Genomic DNA, 16035 nt, shown 5'->3' with positions numbered 1-16035 from the left:
GTGTGTCAGTATCTTGAAGGCATTCATTGTAAAGTTCTGTGCACTTGTTCAAGTTGGATTTGAAATGACCACAATTAATAGGGAGGAACACTTGCAGTTCCCTGCGCCTTGTAAACCTTTCTTGAAGTTGACTGCAGGAAAAGTCCAGAAATGGGATGTACACATTTAGCCTATAATATTCCATTGGTAGGATCCCCGGTGGTGAAGTGCATTAAAGTGCTGAGCTGCTGAACTTGCAGACAGAAAGGTCCCAGGTTCAAACCCCGGGAGCGGTGGGAGGGGCCGCTGTTAGCTCCAGCTCTGCCAACCTAGCAGTTCGAAAACATGCAAATGTGAGTAGATCAATAGGTACCGCTCCGGCGGGAAGGTAACAGCGCTCCATGCAGTCATGCCGGCCACATGACCTTGCAGGTGTCTATGGACAATGCCGGCTCTTCGGCTTAGAAATGGAGATGAGCACCAACCCCCAGAGTCAGACATGACTGGACTTAATGTCAGGGGAAACCTTTACCTTTTATTCCATTGGTGTTGGTGAAGCTGCCAGCATGTCGCTTTTACAAGTCTACCATGAATAGATGGAACCTGTAGATTCCACCAATGATCTTGCTGTGTCAAAGCTCTCCTGAAATTCTCTCACAGATTCGGTGTGCATCTCTGTGGTTTTTCCTAAGAGACTGTCAACGTTGCAGACTACCAAAAAAAGTCCATATCTATTCTTTGTACTTTTTTGCTAAGCTCAAAATTTGGTTGAGATAGTGCTTGCTGTTCTAGAGGGACTCATTTTTGTTTCTGGGAATTTGGTTAACCAGTTAAAATTTAAGAGTAAACTAGGTTTTTAAAAAATTTCTGGTGCGAGAGAATTGACCATCTGTAAGGATGTTGCCCAGGCAGAGGCGAGGCCATTTAGGTGGTTGCCTGTTGCGCAATCATTCCGGGGGCGCAGTTGAGGCCCCTGGGAGGATGGCGCCACCCCCAGCCTCCTTCTTCGGGCCTTGCGGGCCTTCTTCAGGCTGCCCAGCCCACCAAAAGGCCTGATGCAGGCTCTGGAAGGCCTGACGCGGGCTCCAGAAGGCCTGACGCGGGCTCCGGAAGGCCCAGCGAAGGCTTCAGAAGCCCGCTTCGGGCCTTCCAGTGGACCAGGCGGGCCTTCCGGAATCCGCGCTGGGCCTTCCGGAGCCCGCATCGGGCACTCCGGAGCCCATGTCAGGCACTCCGGAGCCCACGTCGGGCACTCCGGAGCCCGCTGCCATCTATTGGAAGCAAGGCAAGTGGGGTTTATTTGTTTGTGAAATAATGTCCAGGGTGGGAGAAAGAGCTCTTGTCTGTTGGGAGGCAGGTGTGGATGTTGTAATTAATCACCTTGATTAGCATTTAATGGCCCTGTGGCTTCAAGGCCTGGCTTCCTCTTGCCTGGGAGAATATTTTTTTGGGAGGTGTTAGCTGTCCCTTATTGCTTCCTGTCTGGATTTCCCCTGTTTTGAGAGTGTTGTTTTTTTTTGTAGGCTTTTTCTTAATTCCTCCTTATTATCCAACATTTTTGCTTATCCAACACTTTTATTTTTCAGTGATTGGTTTGGGGGGGGGCACAATTTCTGTTCGCCTATACAGTAGAGTCTCACTTATCCAACATAAACGGGCCGGCAGAACGTTGGATAAGCGAATATGTTGGATAATAAGGAGGGATCAAGGAAAAGTCTATTAAACATCAAATTAGGTTATGATTTTACAAATTGAGCACCAAAACATCATGTTATACAACAAATTTGACAGAAAAAGTAGTACAATATGCAGTAATGCTATGTAGTAATTACTGTATTTACAAATTTAGCACCAAAATATCACGATGTATTGAAAACATTGGCTACAAAAATGCATTGGATAATCCAGAACGTTGGATAAGCGAATGTTGGATAAGTGAGACTTTACTGTACTTGAAAATTACCTTAGACCTGCTCTGTGCCCAGGGGATGCCTGGATGTTTTAATGTTTGTACCATCCTTGCGGGAGGCTTCTCTCATGTCCCGCATGGAGCTGAAGCTGACAAAGGGAGCTCATCCGCACTCTCCCTGGGTTGGTTTTGAACCAGCAACCTTCAGGTCAGCAACACAACCTTCAAGTCATCAGTCCTGTCGGCACAAGAGTTTAATCCACTGCCCCTCTGGGTCTCGGGGGGGGGGTGTTGAACCCATAATATCCCCCTTGACTACTGGCCTGCATAGTGCTGCTGCTGTTGTTGTTAAGGTCATCCTTATGAACCTAACATCCCCAGGCCAAAAGGAATCCCTTTCATCCCTGTCAGTTTTGCCAGAAGGTGAAATTCGCAATCTCTTTGGACAGAGGGCTAGATCAGTGTTTCTCAACCTGGGGGTTGGGATCCCTGGGGGGGGGGGTCGCAAAAGGGGGTCGGGGGGGGGGTCACCAAAACCAATCAGAAAACACATATTTTGGATGGTCTTCGGAATCCAACATTCCGAAATTCCAACCATTCCGATGGTCTTGGATATTTGCTTATCCAACGTTCTGCCGGCCTGTTTACGTTGGATAAGCGAGGCTCTACTGTACTTAAATCATTGCTTTGTGTATTGTTGCTTACATGCATCACTTGGAGTGCTTCTGTGAGCTGCCTCAAGTCCCTTTGGGGAGATGGTGGCGGGGTACAAATAAAGAATAATTATTATTTATTATCAGATACAGTAGAGTCTCACTTATCCAACATAAACGGGCCGGCAGAATGTTGGATAAGTGAATATGTTGGATAATAAGGAGGGATTAAGGAAAAGCCTATTAAACATCAAATTACATTATGATTTTACAAATTAAGCACCAAAACATCATGTTACACAACAAATTTGACAGAAAAAGTAGTTCAATACGCAGTAATGCTATGTAGTAATTACTGTATTTACGAATTTAGCACCAAAATATCACAATGTTTTGAAAACATTGACTACAAAAATGCGTTGGATAATCCAGAACGTTGGATAAGTGAGTGTTGGATAAGTGAGACTCTACTGTATTTACATTGCAATTCATAACAGTAGCAAAATGACAGTTATGAAGTAGCAACGAAAATAATTTTATGGTTGGGGGTCACCACAACATGAGGAACTGGGCATGAGGAAGGTTGAGAACCACTTGGCCAAATAGTCCTGGGATTTTGGCGCGCTTTTCAGCCGCGATGGAAGCAAAGGACTGGACGGAGCCTTTTGGCCTCATTAAGATGAGGGGCTGGAGTCGCGAGCGCGTTTGCGTTGGGCGTCCCACGCTCTTCTTCTCTAGCTCTCTCTCGCTCTCTCTCTCACACACACACACAAAAGCACGCACAGCCTTCTGCTGGAGCCACTCCGCTGTGTTTACATGAGTAACGGAGCAGCTGCCAAGGGAAGGGAGGGAGAGAGAGAGAGAGGCTCGTAAAGCGCCCAGCGGAGCCTGCGAGCGCTCATTCCGCCAAAGACGGGACTGACAGGCGCAAGCGACCGTCCCAGGGATGGAGGAGTAAGCCGCCGTCCAAGAGAGAGCCAGGCAGATGAGCCGCCCCTGGGATGGGTAAGCTGCCCCCCCGGCTTTTCCTTGGGGTGGGAGCCGAGCCGGACAGTGTTGGGTCGGTCAGGCATTTGGGGACGAAGTGGCTTTAGTTCCTCCTCCCTCGAGAAGAAGACGAAGGACTTCAGCTTTCTTTCTTGTGGGTTTGAGTTTGTCGCTGGAAAGGAAGGCGTGCAATGATCGCCGCCTAAATTAACATGCCCTGAAATCGCTTGTGTGACACATGGAAGATTAGAAAACCATCCCAAGGCGCTCCAGAGGTATTGGGGTGTTTGGAAGACCTCTAGCATCATATTATTTTGACAGTAGAGTCTCACTTATCCAACATAAACGGGCCGGCAGAATGTTGGATAAGTGAATAGGTTGGATAATAAGGAGGGATTAAGGAAAAGCCTATTAAACATCAAATTAGGTTATGATTTTTACAAATCAAGACCAAAGCATCATGTTATACAACAAATTTGACAGAAAAGGTAGTTCAGTACTCAGTAATGCTATATAGTAATTACTGTAGTTACAAATTTAGCACCAAAATATCATGATGTATTGAAAACATTGTCTACAAAAATGTGTTGGATAATCCAGAACGTTGGATAAGCGAGTCTTGGATAAGTGAGATTCTACTGTATTACTTTACTCCAGGGTGTCCCAAAAGTCCCCCTACATAGGGGAAACTATCAAACTCATATTTTCTATTGCAATATATTTATATTCAATATAATATACAGTAGAGTCTCACTTATCCAAGCCTCGCTTATCCAACGTTCTGGATTATCCAACGCATTTTTGTAGTCAATGTTTTCAATACATTGTGATATTTTGGTGCTAAATTCCTAAATACAATAATTACTACATAGCATTACTGCGTATTGAACTATTTTTTCTGTCAATTTTGTTGTACAACATGATGTTTTGGTGCTTAATTTGTAAAATCATAACCTAATTTGATGTTTAATAGGCTTTTCCTTAATCTCTCCTTATTATCCAACATATTCGCTTATCCAACGTTCTCCCGGCCCGTTTACGTAGGATAAGCGAGACTCTACTGTAATTACTACATAGCATTACTGCGTATTGAACTGCTTTTTCTGTCAAATTTGTTGTTAAACATGATGTTTTGGTGCTTAATTTGTAAAATCATAACCTAATTTGATGTTTAATAGGCTTTTCCTTAATCTCTCCTTATTATCCAACATATTCGCTTATCCAACGTTCTCCCGGCCCATTTACGTAGGATAAGCGAGACTCTACTGTAATTACTACATAGCATTACTGCGTATTGAACTGCTTTTTCTGTCAAATTTGTTGGATAACATGATGTTTTGGTGCTTAATTTGTAAAATCATAACCTAATTTGAAGTTTAATAGGCTTTTCCTTAATCCCTCCTTATTATCCAACATATTCGCTTATCCAACGTTCTCCCGGCCCATTTACGTAGGATAAGCGAGACTCTACTGTAATTACTACATAGCATTACTGCGTATTGAACTGCTTTTTCTGTCAAATTTGTTGGATAACATGATGTTTTGGTGCTTAATTTGTAAAATCATAACCTAATTTGAAGTTTAATAGGCTTTTCCTTAATCCCTCCTTATTATCCAAGATATTCGCTTATCCAACATTCTGCTGGCCCGTTTACGTTGGATAAGCGAGACTCTACTGTACTTTACTCCAGGGTGTCCCAGAAGTCCCCCTACATAGGGGAAACTAACAGACTCATATTTTCTATTGCAATATATTTATATTAAATATAATATATTTATATTAGGGGGCCCTGGTGGCACAGTGTGTCAAAGCGCTGAGCTGCTGAACTTGCGGACCAAAAGGTGCCAGGTTCAAATCTGAGCGTATCGGGTATTTGTGCCAAATTTGGTCCAGTGAATGAAAATACATCCTGCATATTAGATAGTTTTGGAGCCCTCAGTGGCGCAGCAGGTTAAATCGCTGAGCTGCTGAACTTGCTGATCGAAAGGTTGGCGGTTCAAATCCAAGGAGCGGAATGAGCACCCGCTGTTAGCCCCAGCTCCTGCCAACCTAGCAGTTTGAAAACATGCCAATGTGAGTAGATCAATAGGTACCGCTCTGGAGGGAAGGTAACAGCACTCCATGCAGTCATGCCGGCCACATGACCTTGGAGGTATCTACGGACAATGCCGGCTCTTCGGCTTAGAAATGGAGATGAGCACCAACCCCTAGAGTCGATCACGACTGGACTTAACGTCAGGGGAAAACCTTTACCTTTTTTTAATATTTATATTGTATTATATTGCAATGAATATTTTGTAAATAAAAGCACATTGAGCGACACTATCCCATTTCCCCTGTGCATGGAGACTTTTGGGACACCCTGTAACACTACTATGTGGTGTTTGTATAGCTCTGGCATCATATTATTATTACAGTAGAGTCTCACATATCCAAGCTAAACGGGCCGGCAGAACCTTGGATAAGCGAATATGTTGGATAATAAGGAGGGATTAAGGAAAAGCCTATTAAACATCAAATTAGGTTATGATTTTACAAATTAAGCACCAAAACATCATGTTATACAACAAATTCGACAGAAAAGGTAGTTCAATACACAGTAATGCTATGTAATAATTACTGTATTTAGGAATTTAGCACCAAAATATCACAATTTATTGAAAACATTTACAAAAATGCCTTGGATAATCCAGAATGTTGGATAAGCGAGTGTTGGATAAGTGAGACTATACTGTATTTATATTTTATTATATTGCAATGAATATTTTGTAAATAAAAGCACATTGAGTGACACTATCCCATTTGCTCTGTACATGGAGACTTTTGGGACACCCTGTAGCACTACTACGGTATCACTGTTATTATGTGTGGTGTTTGTAGAGCTCTGGCATCATATTACTACTACTACTACTACTACTACTACTACTGCAGGGTGCTCCAAAAGTCTCCATACATAGGGCAAAATAACAAACTCATTTTGTATTGTTAATATATTTATATTTTATTTTATTATGTGTGTGTGTATGGGAAATATGTACCTTTATTTACAAAGTTCTCATTACAATACTCTCTCTGTAAATATAGTAAAGGTATATAGTATAGGTGTGTGTGTGTGTGTGTGTGGTATGGTATATATATATATATATAGTAAATATATATGGTGTGTATATATATATATATATATGACTTCGTTAATTATCCCTACATATGGAGTCTTTTGGAACACTTCTGTTTTAATAATAATAATATGATGCCAGAGCTCTATCAAAACCACATATAATAATAGTAATAATAGCACTACAGGGTGTCCCAAAAGTCTCCATGCATAGGGAAAACAAGAAAATGTAACTCAATGTACCTTTATTTACAAAAGATTCTTTCTTCCTCTCTCTCTCTCTCTCTCTCTCTCTCTCTCTCTCTATATATATATATATATATATATATATATATATATACACACACACACACACACACACACACACACACACACACACACACTGTATATGGTGACTTTTGAGATACCCTGCATTATCATTATTATTACTACTACTACTACTACTACTACTATTATTGGCCCCCACAGTTATGACTACTGTGGGTACTTGGTCACTTACTTCACAGCAAGTTGTCTCTACCAGAGCCACAACTTAAGGATTATTTATCATTTTTATGTGGTTGTAGTTTTCTTTGGCTGAGAGCAGAGAAGTCATTTCTGACACTGAGCAAAAAAACAGCAACTTCATATATTTCTCACAGTCAGCACTGATATGTTTTGCGTTGCTCTAAAATGACAGCTAAGTTTGAGTTTTCCTCAGATGACCCACATACACCATTTTGCCACAGAGAGCTTGATTTTTAGTGTGTGGTCTTCGGGCTTTTGCAAGCAAAAAAACCTATGAAGGGTTGCCTTGCCTTCAACACATCTGTTTTGTAATGTGAAGGTTTTGTTTGGATTTGTTCATGTCTTAGATCTTGAATTGTATAGTACAAAATACCCATCAGTTGCTTTCCTCCATGTGATATCTAGTACGGATGGCTTTTGCAACATAGAACATCTTTGACGCAAATCAATGTTGCCTAACCAAATACTTTATACTTTGAGGAAGTGGTCGGAAGAAGGGATCCAATTTTATGCTCACATTGTGTTTAGAATGGTCTCTGTGTGTTTGTATATGTGTAATGTTAGCAATCTGCTATTTTTAGAATTTGTTTTGCAACTTAAAAAAAACTGCTTTCTCAGTATTCTCTTACATCCTTGTTAGATGGAAATAGCAATAAATGAGTTTTGAGTGCTGGGTGGGAATATAACGTCAAAATGTGTGACCTAGAAACAGAAGAGCTACTAGGGATGACAACATTATTTCCTGCAGGGAAGATGTACACTCTTTTCATAGGCTTGGTTTCAGAGGACCACTTAACTTTCAATAAGAGATTGTGCTGAAATTGTTGCCTGTTTGTTTTCAGCGCCAAATCTTAAAGGCAGACCACGTAAAAAGAAGCCATTCCCACAGCGAAGAGATTCACTCAATGGCATTAAAGATTCCCACAACAATTGTGAAGGCAAAGCTGTTGCCAAGGTAAGCTACTTAGTAATTTTGGTCAAACTTCATTTAAATACAGTTTTGCCTTTGTTTTCCAGCACAGTATTTCAAAGTAGGAATTGACTCTGTAAGGAAATGAATACAGATGGCAGTTAACTGTTGCTGTTCTGGATGGGTATTTGTCCCTCAGCCTTCCTTTTAAAATGTATTTTAGACTGCTTTGGGTGTAAGGTATTAATAATGCAACTAATCCATTGATTATTATAAGCCTGTAGGCAAAACAACATTGGTTGAAAATTTTATGTGAGAGTTGTATCTATATTTTGTATATTGAGTTCCCTCCAATATTTATTTATGTATATCCCGCACAAGGAGTCCAAAAGTCATATGCATATTTCTTCATCACATACTTTCAGTATTACTGTGAGACAAACCAGAGTGAGAAATAGCAACTTGCCCACAACTATCATGGTGGGAAAATAATTTGTACCTGCACATTCCCTATCCTAGCAGTCTGAAATCCTAGCCCAGTATACCATGTAAAAAAAAATAATAACATGATCAACACTCAATTCACTTGCCTTCGAGATACAATCTGAAAATAACCATGTATGAAATGTGAACTTGTTTTTTGAGTAGTGGCTTGTAACACATGCAGAGATAATGACATATTGAACAGTACTGAGGTGGAAGATAGAAGTTCAGAGTGATGCATCATGAGGATGTGGACAAGATCCTTGGAGAGGCGAAGGCAACCACATGCATCCTAGACCCCTGCCCATCCTGGCTGGTAAAGCAGGCCAGAGAGGGTTTGGCAGAGTGGTTGAATATGGCCTTTGATGATGGTGAATGCCTCCTTTCAGGAAGGCAAGATTCCAGCCAGCTTAAAAGAAGCTGTTATAAAACCGCTGTTGAAGAAACCTTCACTGGACTCCACTCAATTAGTCAACTTTCGGCCAGTTTCCAATCTCTTCTATTTGGGCAAAATCATGGAACGTGTGGTGGCCTCTCAACCCCAGAGGTTCTTGGTAGACACTGATTATCTAGATCCAGTGCAGTTTGGCTTTAGGCCTGGACATGGAATCAAAACACCCTTGGTTGCCTAAATAGATGATCTATGCCGGGAACTGGACAGAGGGAGTGTGTCCATGTTGGTTCTCCTGGACCTATCAGTGGCTTTCAATACCGTTGACCATGGTATCCTCCTGGAACGCCTTGCAAATATGGGGCTCAGAGATACTGTTTTACAGTGGCTCCGGTCCTTCCTAGAGGGTCATTCCCAGAAAGTGTTGCTGTGGGACACCTGCTCGGCCCTGCAACCATTGTTTTATGGGGTCCCACAGGGCTCAGTACTGTCCCCCATGTTGTTTAATATTTACATGAAGCAGTTGGGAGAAATCATCAGGAGTTTTGGAGTATGGTGTCATCTGTACACAGATGATGTTCAATTCTGTCACTCCTTTTCACCTGTCACTAAGGAGGCTGTGCAAGTCCTGAACTGGTGCTTGGTAGCTGTGTGGGACTGGATGAGGGTGAACAAATTGAAATTGAATCCAGACAAGATAGAGGTTGTCCTGGTGAGTCATAAGGCCAAACAGGGCATAGGGTTACGGCCCACCTTGGAGGTTAAAATAGTCGGGGAGGCCTGGCTCTTGGTCCCACCACCCTCACAAGCACGACTGGTGGGACGAGAGACAGTCCCGGCTCAGTGGTGGCCCCTCATTGGGGGAACTCCCTCCCCAATGAAATCAGAACAGCCCCCTCCATCCTGTCTTTTAGGGGAAAAACTTAAGACATGGTTATGGGACCAAGCATTTGAGCAATAATTACAGCAGTGCAATAATTGATAACTTTTTAAAGTGTTGGCTAATGAACTGATTCTTGACTATGATTTTGAACTTGCATGATTTTAATTGTTGTTTTAATAATTTATGTTTTAATGTTCGATTTTAATTGTAGTTTGTATGTTGGGAATCAAATTGCTGCCAGTTGTGAGGCCGCCCTGAGTCCTCTTCGGGGTGAGAAGAGTGGGATATAAATATGGGAAATAAATAAATAAATAAATTTTGGACCAGATCTTCAAAACACATGCCTTTAAGTTCAAACAATCTATAGCTCCCAGATTACTTAGGTCTCAGTCATAAGCACATGTTCCTCACTTGATGAACCATCAAGTGATGACTTATATACACAAATGAGCCATTATAAATTCTACAGATGTAATTTTCGCATCACTTCCTTTCACCTCAAGAATTCTTTTCAGCAGAGTCAGAGGCACAGGATATCTTGTGATGACTATAAGGAATAATATCCAAAGGATAACCAGCTTCCCCTACTTTGGTGAGAGAGAGAGAGAGAGAGAGAGAGAGAGAGAGAGAGAGAGAGAGAGAGAGAGATCTTGGAAACATATATATATGTGTGTGTGTGTTTCCAAGATTTCATAGAATCATAGGATAATAAACATGGAAGAGTCCACATGGGCCATCTAGTCCAAACCCCTGCCATGCAGGAAAAGCACAAATAATCCCAGCTCCTGTTTAAAAGTTTCCAAGGAAGGCTCTTCCACCACACCCTGAGGCATTTCTTCCTAATGTTCAGGTGGACTCTCCTTTAGTGTAATTTGAACCCATTTCTCCTAGTCCTAGTTTCAAGGAATTGAATTTGATCACTATCTGCTTCCTGTCAGAAAGTACCATTCAGTTAGTTCTCCATGGACATTCTCACAAGAGATTTCAATCTACCTTCTCCCTTGCCTAATTAACCCAGCCCCTGGGCTTTTCCAAGGAGACCCGTCCCACCCAAGAAAGAGCTAGTAAAGAGGACAAATATCTTGAAACAGCTGTGCCAAATGCCCTGATCCACACTGTCCTTTCTTGAAAGGAAGGTCAGCCAGAGCAGAAATATGGCTACAATTGCTGGGAACTCTCTCAACAGCAGTGTCCCATTGTCTTTTGCCTGTTGTTGTTGATGGTGATGATGATGATGATTTTTTCACTTTGGTGAAAACATTCCCTGACAGAAGGGCTACCTGCTTCCTCTCCAAAGGTTGTTCCAGTATTTCACCTGTTATCTTAACAGGCATTATAGTATTTTTTTTAAAAAAAAAGGTATTGTGTATAGTGTACGCTCAAGAATGCATAATAAAATTTCATTCATCTATTACCTTAATTGCTGTAATAATTAATATGTATGTTCCTTGATTGGCAGTCAGCATAGTGCAGTGGTGTTGGACTGGGATTCAGAAAGCCCAAGTTTTAAATCCCTGTTCGTTCAGCCATCCACTGAATGATCTTGAGGACAAGTCACATTCTCTCGGTCTCAGTAAAGGGCAATGGCAAAGCTCCTCTGGAGGAATGTTGCTGAGAAAACCCTTTTGAAAGGTTTGCCTTAAGGTCACTATAAGTTGGAACAACTTAAAGATAAATAGCAACAACAACAACAGACCCTTCGTTGTCATTTTTTCCTGTGTTTCAGTGAACTTTGATGGGAGGTGGGGGGAGCCAAACCATTTAAGATCAGATTATAGAATTCTTATAGATCAGAATTGCCAACTTTGTTTTGGGCAGAATTACTTTGCTTGTAAAAAAAAAAAAAAAGCTTGGCATGCAGAAAGCTATTGGGTAAAGATTTTTCCATCGTTTCTTTCCTTCCCAATGACTGGCTTGGAGACCCATTTGCTAAGCATTTGTTATTAAATCTTTACAGGCAGAAGAGCCTTATGAGTCAAAACAATGGGAGCCCTAAAACAGTGTTATGCTTTGGTGGCAAGTTTAGTAACCAGTTTGTAGACTTCACAGACTGCCAAAAATGTTAAAAATAACAAACAAAAGCTAAAACTGGAAATGGCTGGAAGACCATTTCTGTTTTGGAAAAAGATGGGGTTTGTTTGTAAATATTAAACGGAGGGGGTATGTGGCTCATTCCATTTTAAAAGGTGAAGTGCTGCTTCTGAAAGAGTTTACATTTAAGGAAGCTGTCTGGGGAAGTCACTGGCCAGAAAAATAAGCCTCTAGGGCTGCAACTTGCCTCCTGCTAGATCATACATATTGGATAACAAGAGAAATGGCAAACTGGAAGGAATAGGAACCTCACCAGTAAAAAATCCAAAGTTTAGAACATTTCTTTTGTTGTGAAGATTTTTGATAATTTTGTCTAGAATTAGTCTCACTTTTGCTACCTTTTATGGTGCTTAAAATTGTGTGGGAGGAAGTGCAGCACGGGGCATTTGATATTCATAGTGGATGCCTTTAGATGATTTGAGACTTAAGGAGGTCAAGTGGCTGGGTTATATGCTATGTCATGTTCACTGTGATTAAATTATTAACATTGTCTCCTCTATGTTCCACTGATGCTCATGTTACTGGCACAAAATGATTGTAGGAGCCAAACATTAAAGTTAAAACAACGAAGAGATGTCATTAATGTTACATTGCTTCGTTTTTTGTGGTCTGTTGTATGCCCAATAGTTAGTTGCCTGTAATAAGATCTGCTGGTATCATGTTATAAAGAGAAGTTGGTTAAAAACCTGATTTTTGATGTTTGAAGGCTTTGTGAACTCTGTAAAATGTTATAGGACTTTCTCAGGTTTCCATTGCTTTGGAGTGCATAAAAGTTCAAAGAGCCTCCCTGTGCAGATGCCCTACTTCTGCGGAACATTTCTAAACTGCTCAAAATACAGGTTACCATCTGTCTCCCACCACTTTCCTCTGATGAACTCAGCAGGAAAAAAAGAACCATCCTCTAATATCCTCTGCATATAAAATAGCACGCAGAAGGGCCAGTATAAACAGCCATCAAGATAACTTTTTTATTATTGGCATGAGAGGTACAGATTTGGATGTTGTTTAGCAAGTCATCTGCTTACATGTCCAGCATCAGGATGAGGTATAGCTGAACATCCTTTGGCAGCTCATACCCTGGTAGAGCACCTCTGACAGGAGCCCCCTGAACCTGGTCCTCTTCTTTGTTCTTATGTTGTCCACCCGTTGCTTCCTCTATGTCCTTATGATGGCAATAAGTTGGAGCCATTGATTGATATTACAATAGAGTCTTGCTTATCCAACATAAATGAGCCAGCAGAACATTGGATAAACAGAAATGTTGGATAATAAGGAGGGATTAAGGAAAAACCTATTAAACATCAAATTACATTATGATTTTAGAAATTAAGCACCAAAAGAGCATCTGTTACAACAAATCAACAGAAAAAAGCAGTTCAATACACAGTAATGTTATGTAGTAATTACTGTGTTTACGAATTTAGCACCAAAACATCGCAATGTATTGAAAACCTTGACTACAAAAACATTGACTACTAAAAATTACCACAAATAAAGATAGAATTGCTGCCTAGAGAAACAGCCATGGATTCGGGTAGGAGGCAGACTGCATTGGATAATACAGAACGTTGGATAAGCGAGACTCTACTGTACTTAGAAATACATCCTGACTTTCTTACAGTAAGTTCAAGATGGTGTATGTGAGTCTCCTCCTCCTCTCCCTTTATCCTCATAACCTTATGAGGTAGGTCAGGCTGATAGATAGTGGAACTGGCACAATGTCACCCATTGATTTTGGCATACATGATTGCAGTGTGAGTTCTGCCTATTAACCACTACATTACATTGACTCTGAATGACCAGATCACACTGCTTGCATGTTTGGTGGTTTTCTGCCCATTGAGCAAACAGTGATGATGAATAGGAGGATGAGGACGAATAGCAGCAAGTGAACATGAGTAGAAGAGACAGAAAACCTAATGAAGATGCCTCTCCCAAGGGTCCTCAGAAACCTGAAGCCCTTTCATCTTCCTATGCATTACTTGAGAAAGTATCTGTTTCCACCACTGGTTGTGAAGGTAGCTATATTCAGGAACATAACCTTATTGATAGAGCTTATAAGGTTATATTTTGGGACAACTCCCTGAATTCCCCAGCCAGCACGCCCACTGGCCATGCTGGCTGAGGTTATTGAGTTTCTGGTGTAAATGATAGCTTTTCAATCTCTACTTCCTTCTGCTCAAAAGCAGAGTTTGGAAAGTTATCTTTTACATCACAGTTGTAGAATCCCTGTCCCCCTATGAGCCCTTCTTATGAAGCTTTTTCTCCTTTTCACTCCTTTTCTTTTTTCATAAGGTTTTGGGAGAACTGTGAGATTCTGTTTAGATCTAGTGTTTTTTCTTGTATTTTCTCTAGTGCGTCCAGGTTTTTGAAAGTTCTCATCCTCTTTATATAGAATTTCTGCTTGCAACCTACCTAGTAAAATACAGTGAAAATGAAATTAATGAATAAATAGGATCACTCATTAGTCTCTGTCCAGAGTACCAGAACTTCCATTTTTGATGTCCTTGAATGAATCATGAAGCTACTGTATATCTGGTTGTACCCCAATAATCATGTCAAAATCAGCTTTGGTTCATACATTGCAGTTGCAAAAGATGCCATGGACAGAACAGTGTGAACTTACCTTCCACCAAACCATTAGATACTTTTGCCTATATGAAGCCAGATCTTCAAGTGCTGTAAATCACTAGGGTGTTGTTTGAAACAGACATTCAAATGCTGTTTCCACCTAGCAATTCTTTCAGCATCAGGTTAGACCACCTCTGAATATAGGCTTTGGTTGGCAGTGCCTGATAAACCGCCAATTTGAACTATTGTTGTCAGAATACAAATTATTAGGCCAGTAACAAGTCATCACAGAAGATTTCTAAAGAATCTTTAGCATTTAATTCCCAACTTAACTGAATTCTGCCTCTCCATCCTGCGTAGGCCATGCAAGCTCAGATGATAAATGCTGTATTTTAAGATGTCAGTGAACAAAAAACTCTTTAAGCTATTAGGACTGCAGTTTCATTCAGCCTGTTTACCTTTATCTGTGAGCAAATAATTGTGTGGACTTTATTACTTAATAGACAAAGGCATTTGGTTTGGTTTCAATAGGGTCTGAATAAATTCCAGCTGGGACAGCCTTTTAAGGAACTGATAACACTGCTGTGTTTTATTATCCCAAAGGCTCAAGTGTAGTACTTGCGGATCCCAGGAAATCATAAGATGAATCTGTTGCTCTTACCAATAGGCTTTGCTCTTTCTAAATCCCCTTGGCAAGAGCAACAGAGTTATGCCTTCGGAAATACAATTTAGAAAATAGAAGGTTAAATGGAAACCACATTTGAACAATTAGTTTATATTATTATATCAAAAAGAAAGAACTAGATAACTTACCATGAAGAACCATGAAGGAAATTTAAAGGTTGTTGCAAATTTATTGTTTAATTGTACAGGATTTGCTAATTTTAGCCTTAAAAACTCCATTTTGCAGCAACGCAGGGGAAAATAATTGTAAGTTACAGACAGATGATTGCTTAATATTAAAGAGCATGTTTCCTGTATGTTCTACCATTGTTTTCCTCGGATGCAAGAAAAAGAGTCAGACTCTTTTAAGACCACAGCCAACACAAAAGTATTGAATGTAATTATGAATTCTTCTAAAGGATCAGAAACATCAAAGCCACAGTTCTGGAAGAATTTTAAGAAACTGTCTGATACTGAGTCTTAGGCAAAATGTGTACTGTATTGCTCTGTGGCTTATTGAGCAACATATCAATTATTCTTTTTTTGCTACTTTTCTTATATGGAACCCTTTTAACTGGGCATATCAGGAATTTCCTCACCAACTAGGTTTTCAAAATACTTTTCAGTCATCATTCATAAAACCAAGCATATTAAGTACACAAGGTTATGATAAATGGATATCTTTCACTGCTGGAAGAAGCACCCCTTTCAAAATTGTGCTACAAACGTATTGTCTAATTTGACTCTCATATTCAGTATACACTAAATGCACTTTCCAAATGAGGTGCCAGCATTCAAAAGTCATTGGGCGGTTTTTCCACAAAAAAACCCAGTGGGAAATACAGAATATTGCAGAGGCAAGAGAATATACATCAAGTAACCATTTACAAAA

At 40.5% G+C, this 16035-nt stretch overlaps 1 protein-coding gene across 4 annotated transcripts in view; it reads left to right on the top strand.

Moving 5' to 3' along the window:
• Nucleotides 1-16035, top strand: part of arid5b (AT-rich interaction domain 5B) — a 356167-nt gene that overhangs the window by 280777 nt on the left and 59355 nt on the right. For 3 of the 4 annotated variants that reach the window (XM_062975777.1, XM_062975778.1, XM_062975776.1), the window contains one exon: nt 7994-8106. In XM_062975777.1, coding sequence (XP_062831847.1) covers nt 7994-8106 — 113 coding nt within the window. Of the gene's footprint in view, nt 1-3386; nt 3547-7993; nt 8107-16035 lie in introns of those variants that run through there. The other variant, XM_008114764.3, reaches the window with a different exon arrangement.

The sequence above is a fragment of the Anolis carolinensis genome, chromosome 3, assembly GCF_035594765.1.
Source record: "Anolis carolinensis isolate JA03-04 chromosome 3, rAnoCar3.1.pri, whole genome shotgun sequence".
NCBI lineage: Eukaryota > Metazoa > Chordata > Lepidosauria > Squamata > Dactyloidae > Anolis > Anolis carolinensis.
The sequence above is the reverse complement of the archived record's forward strand: the minus strand, read 5'-3'. Positions and strand labels throughout refer to the sequence as shown.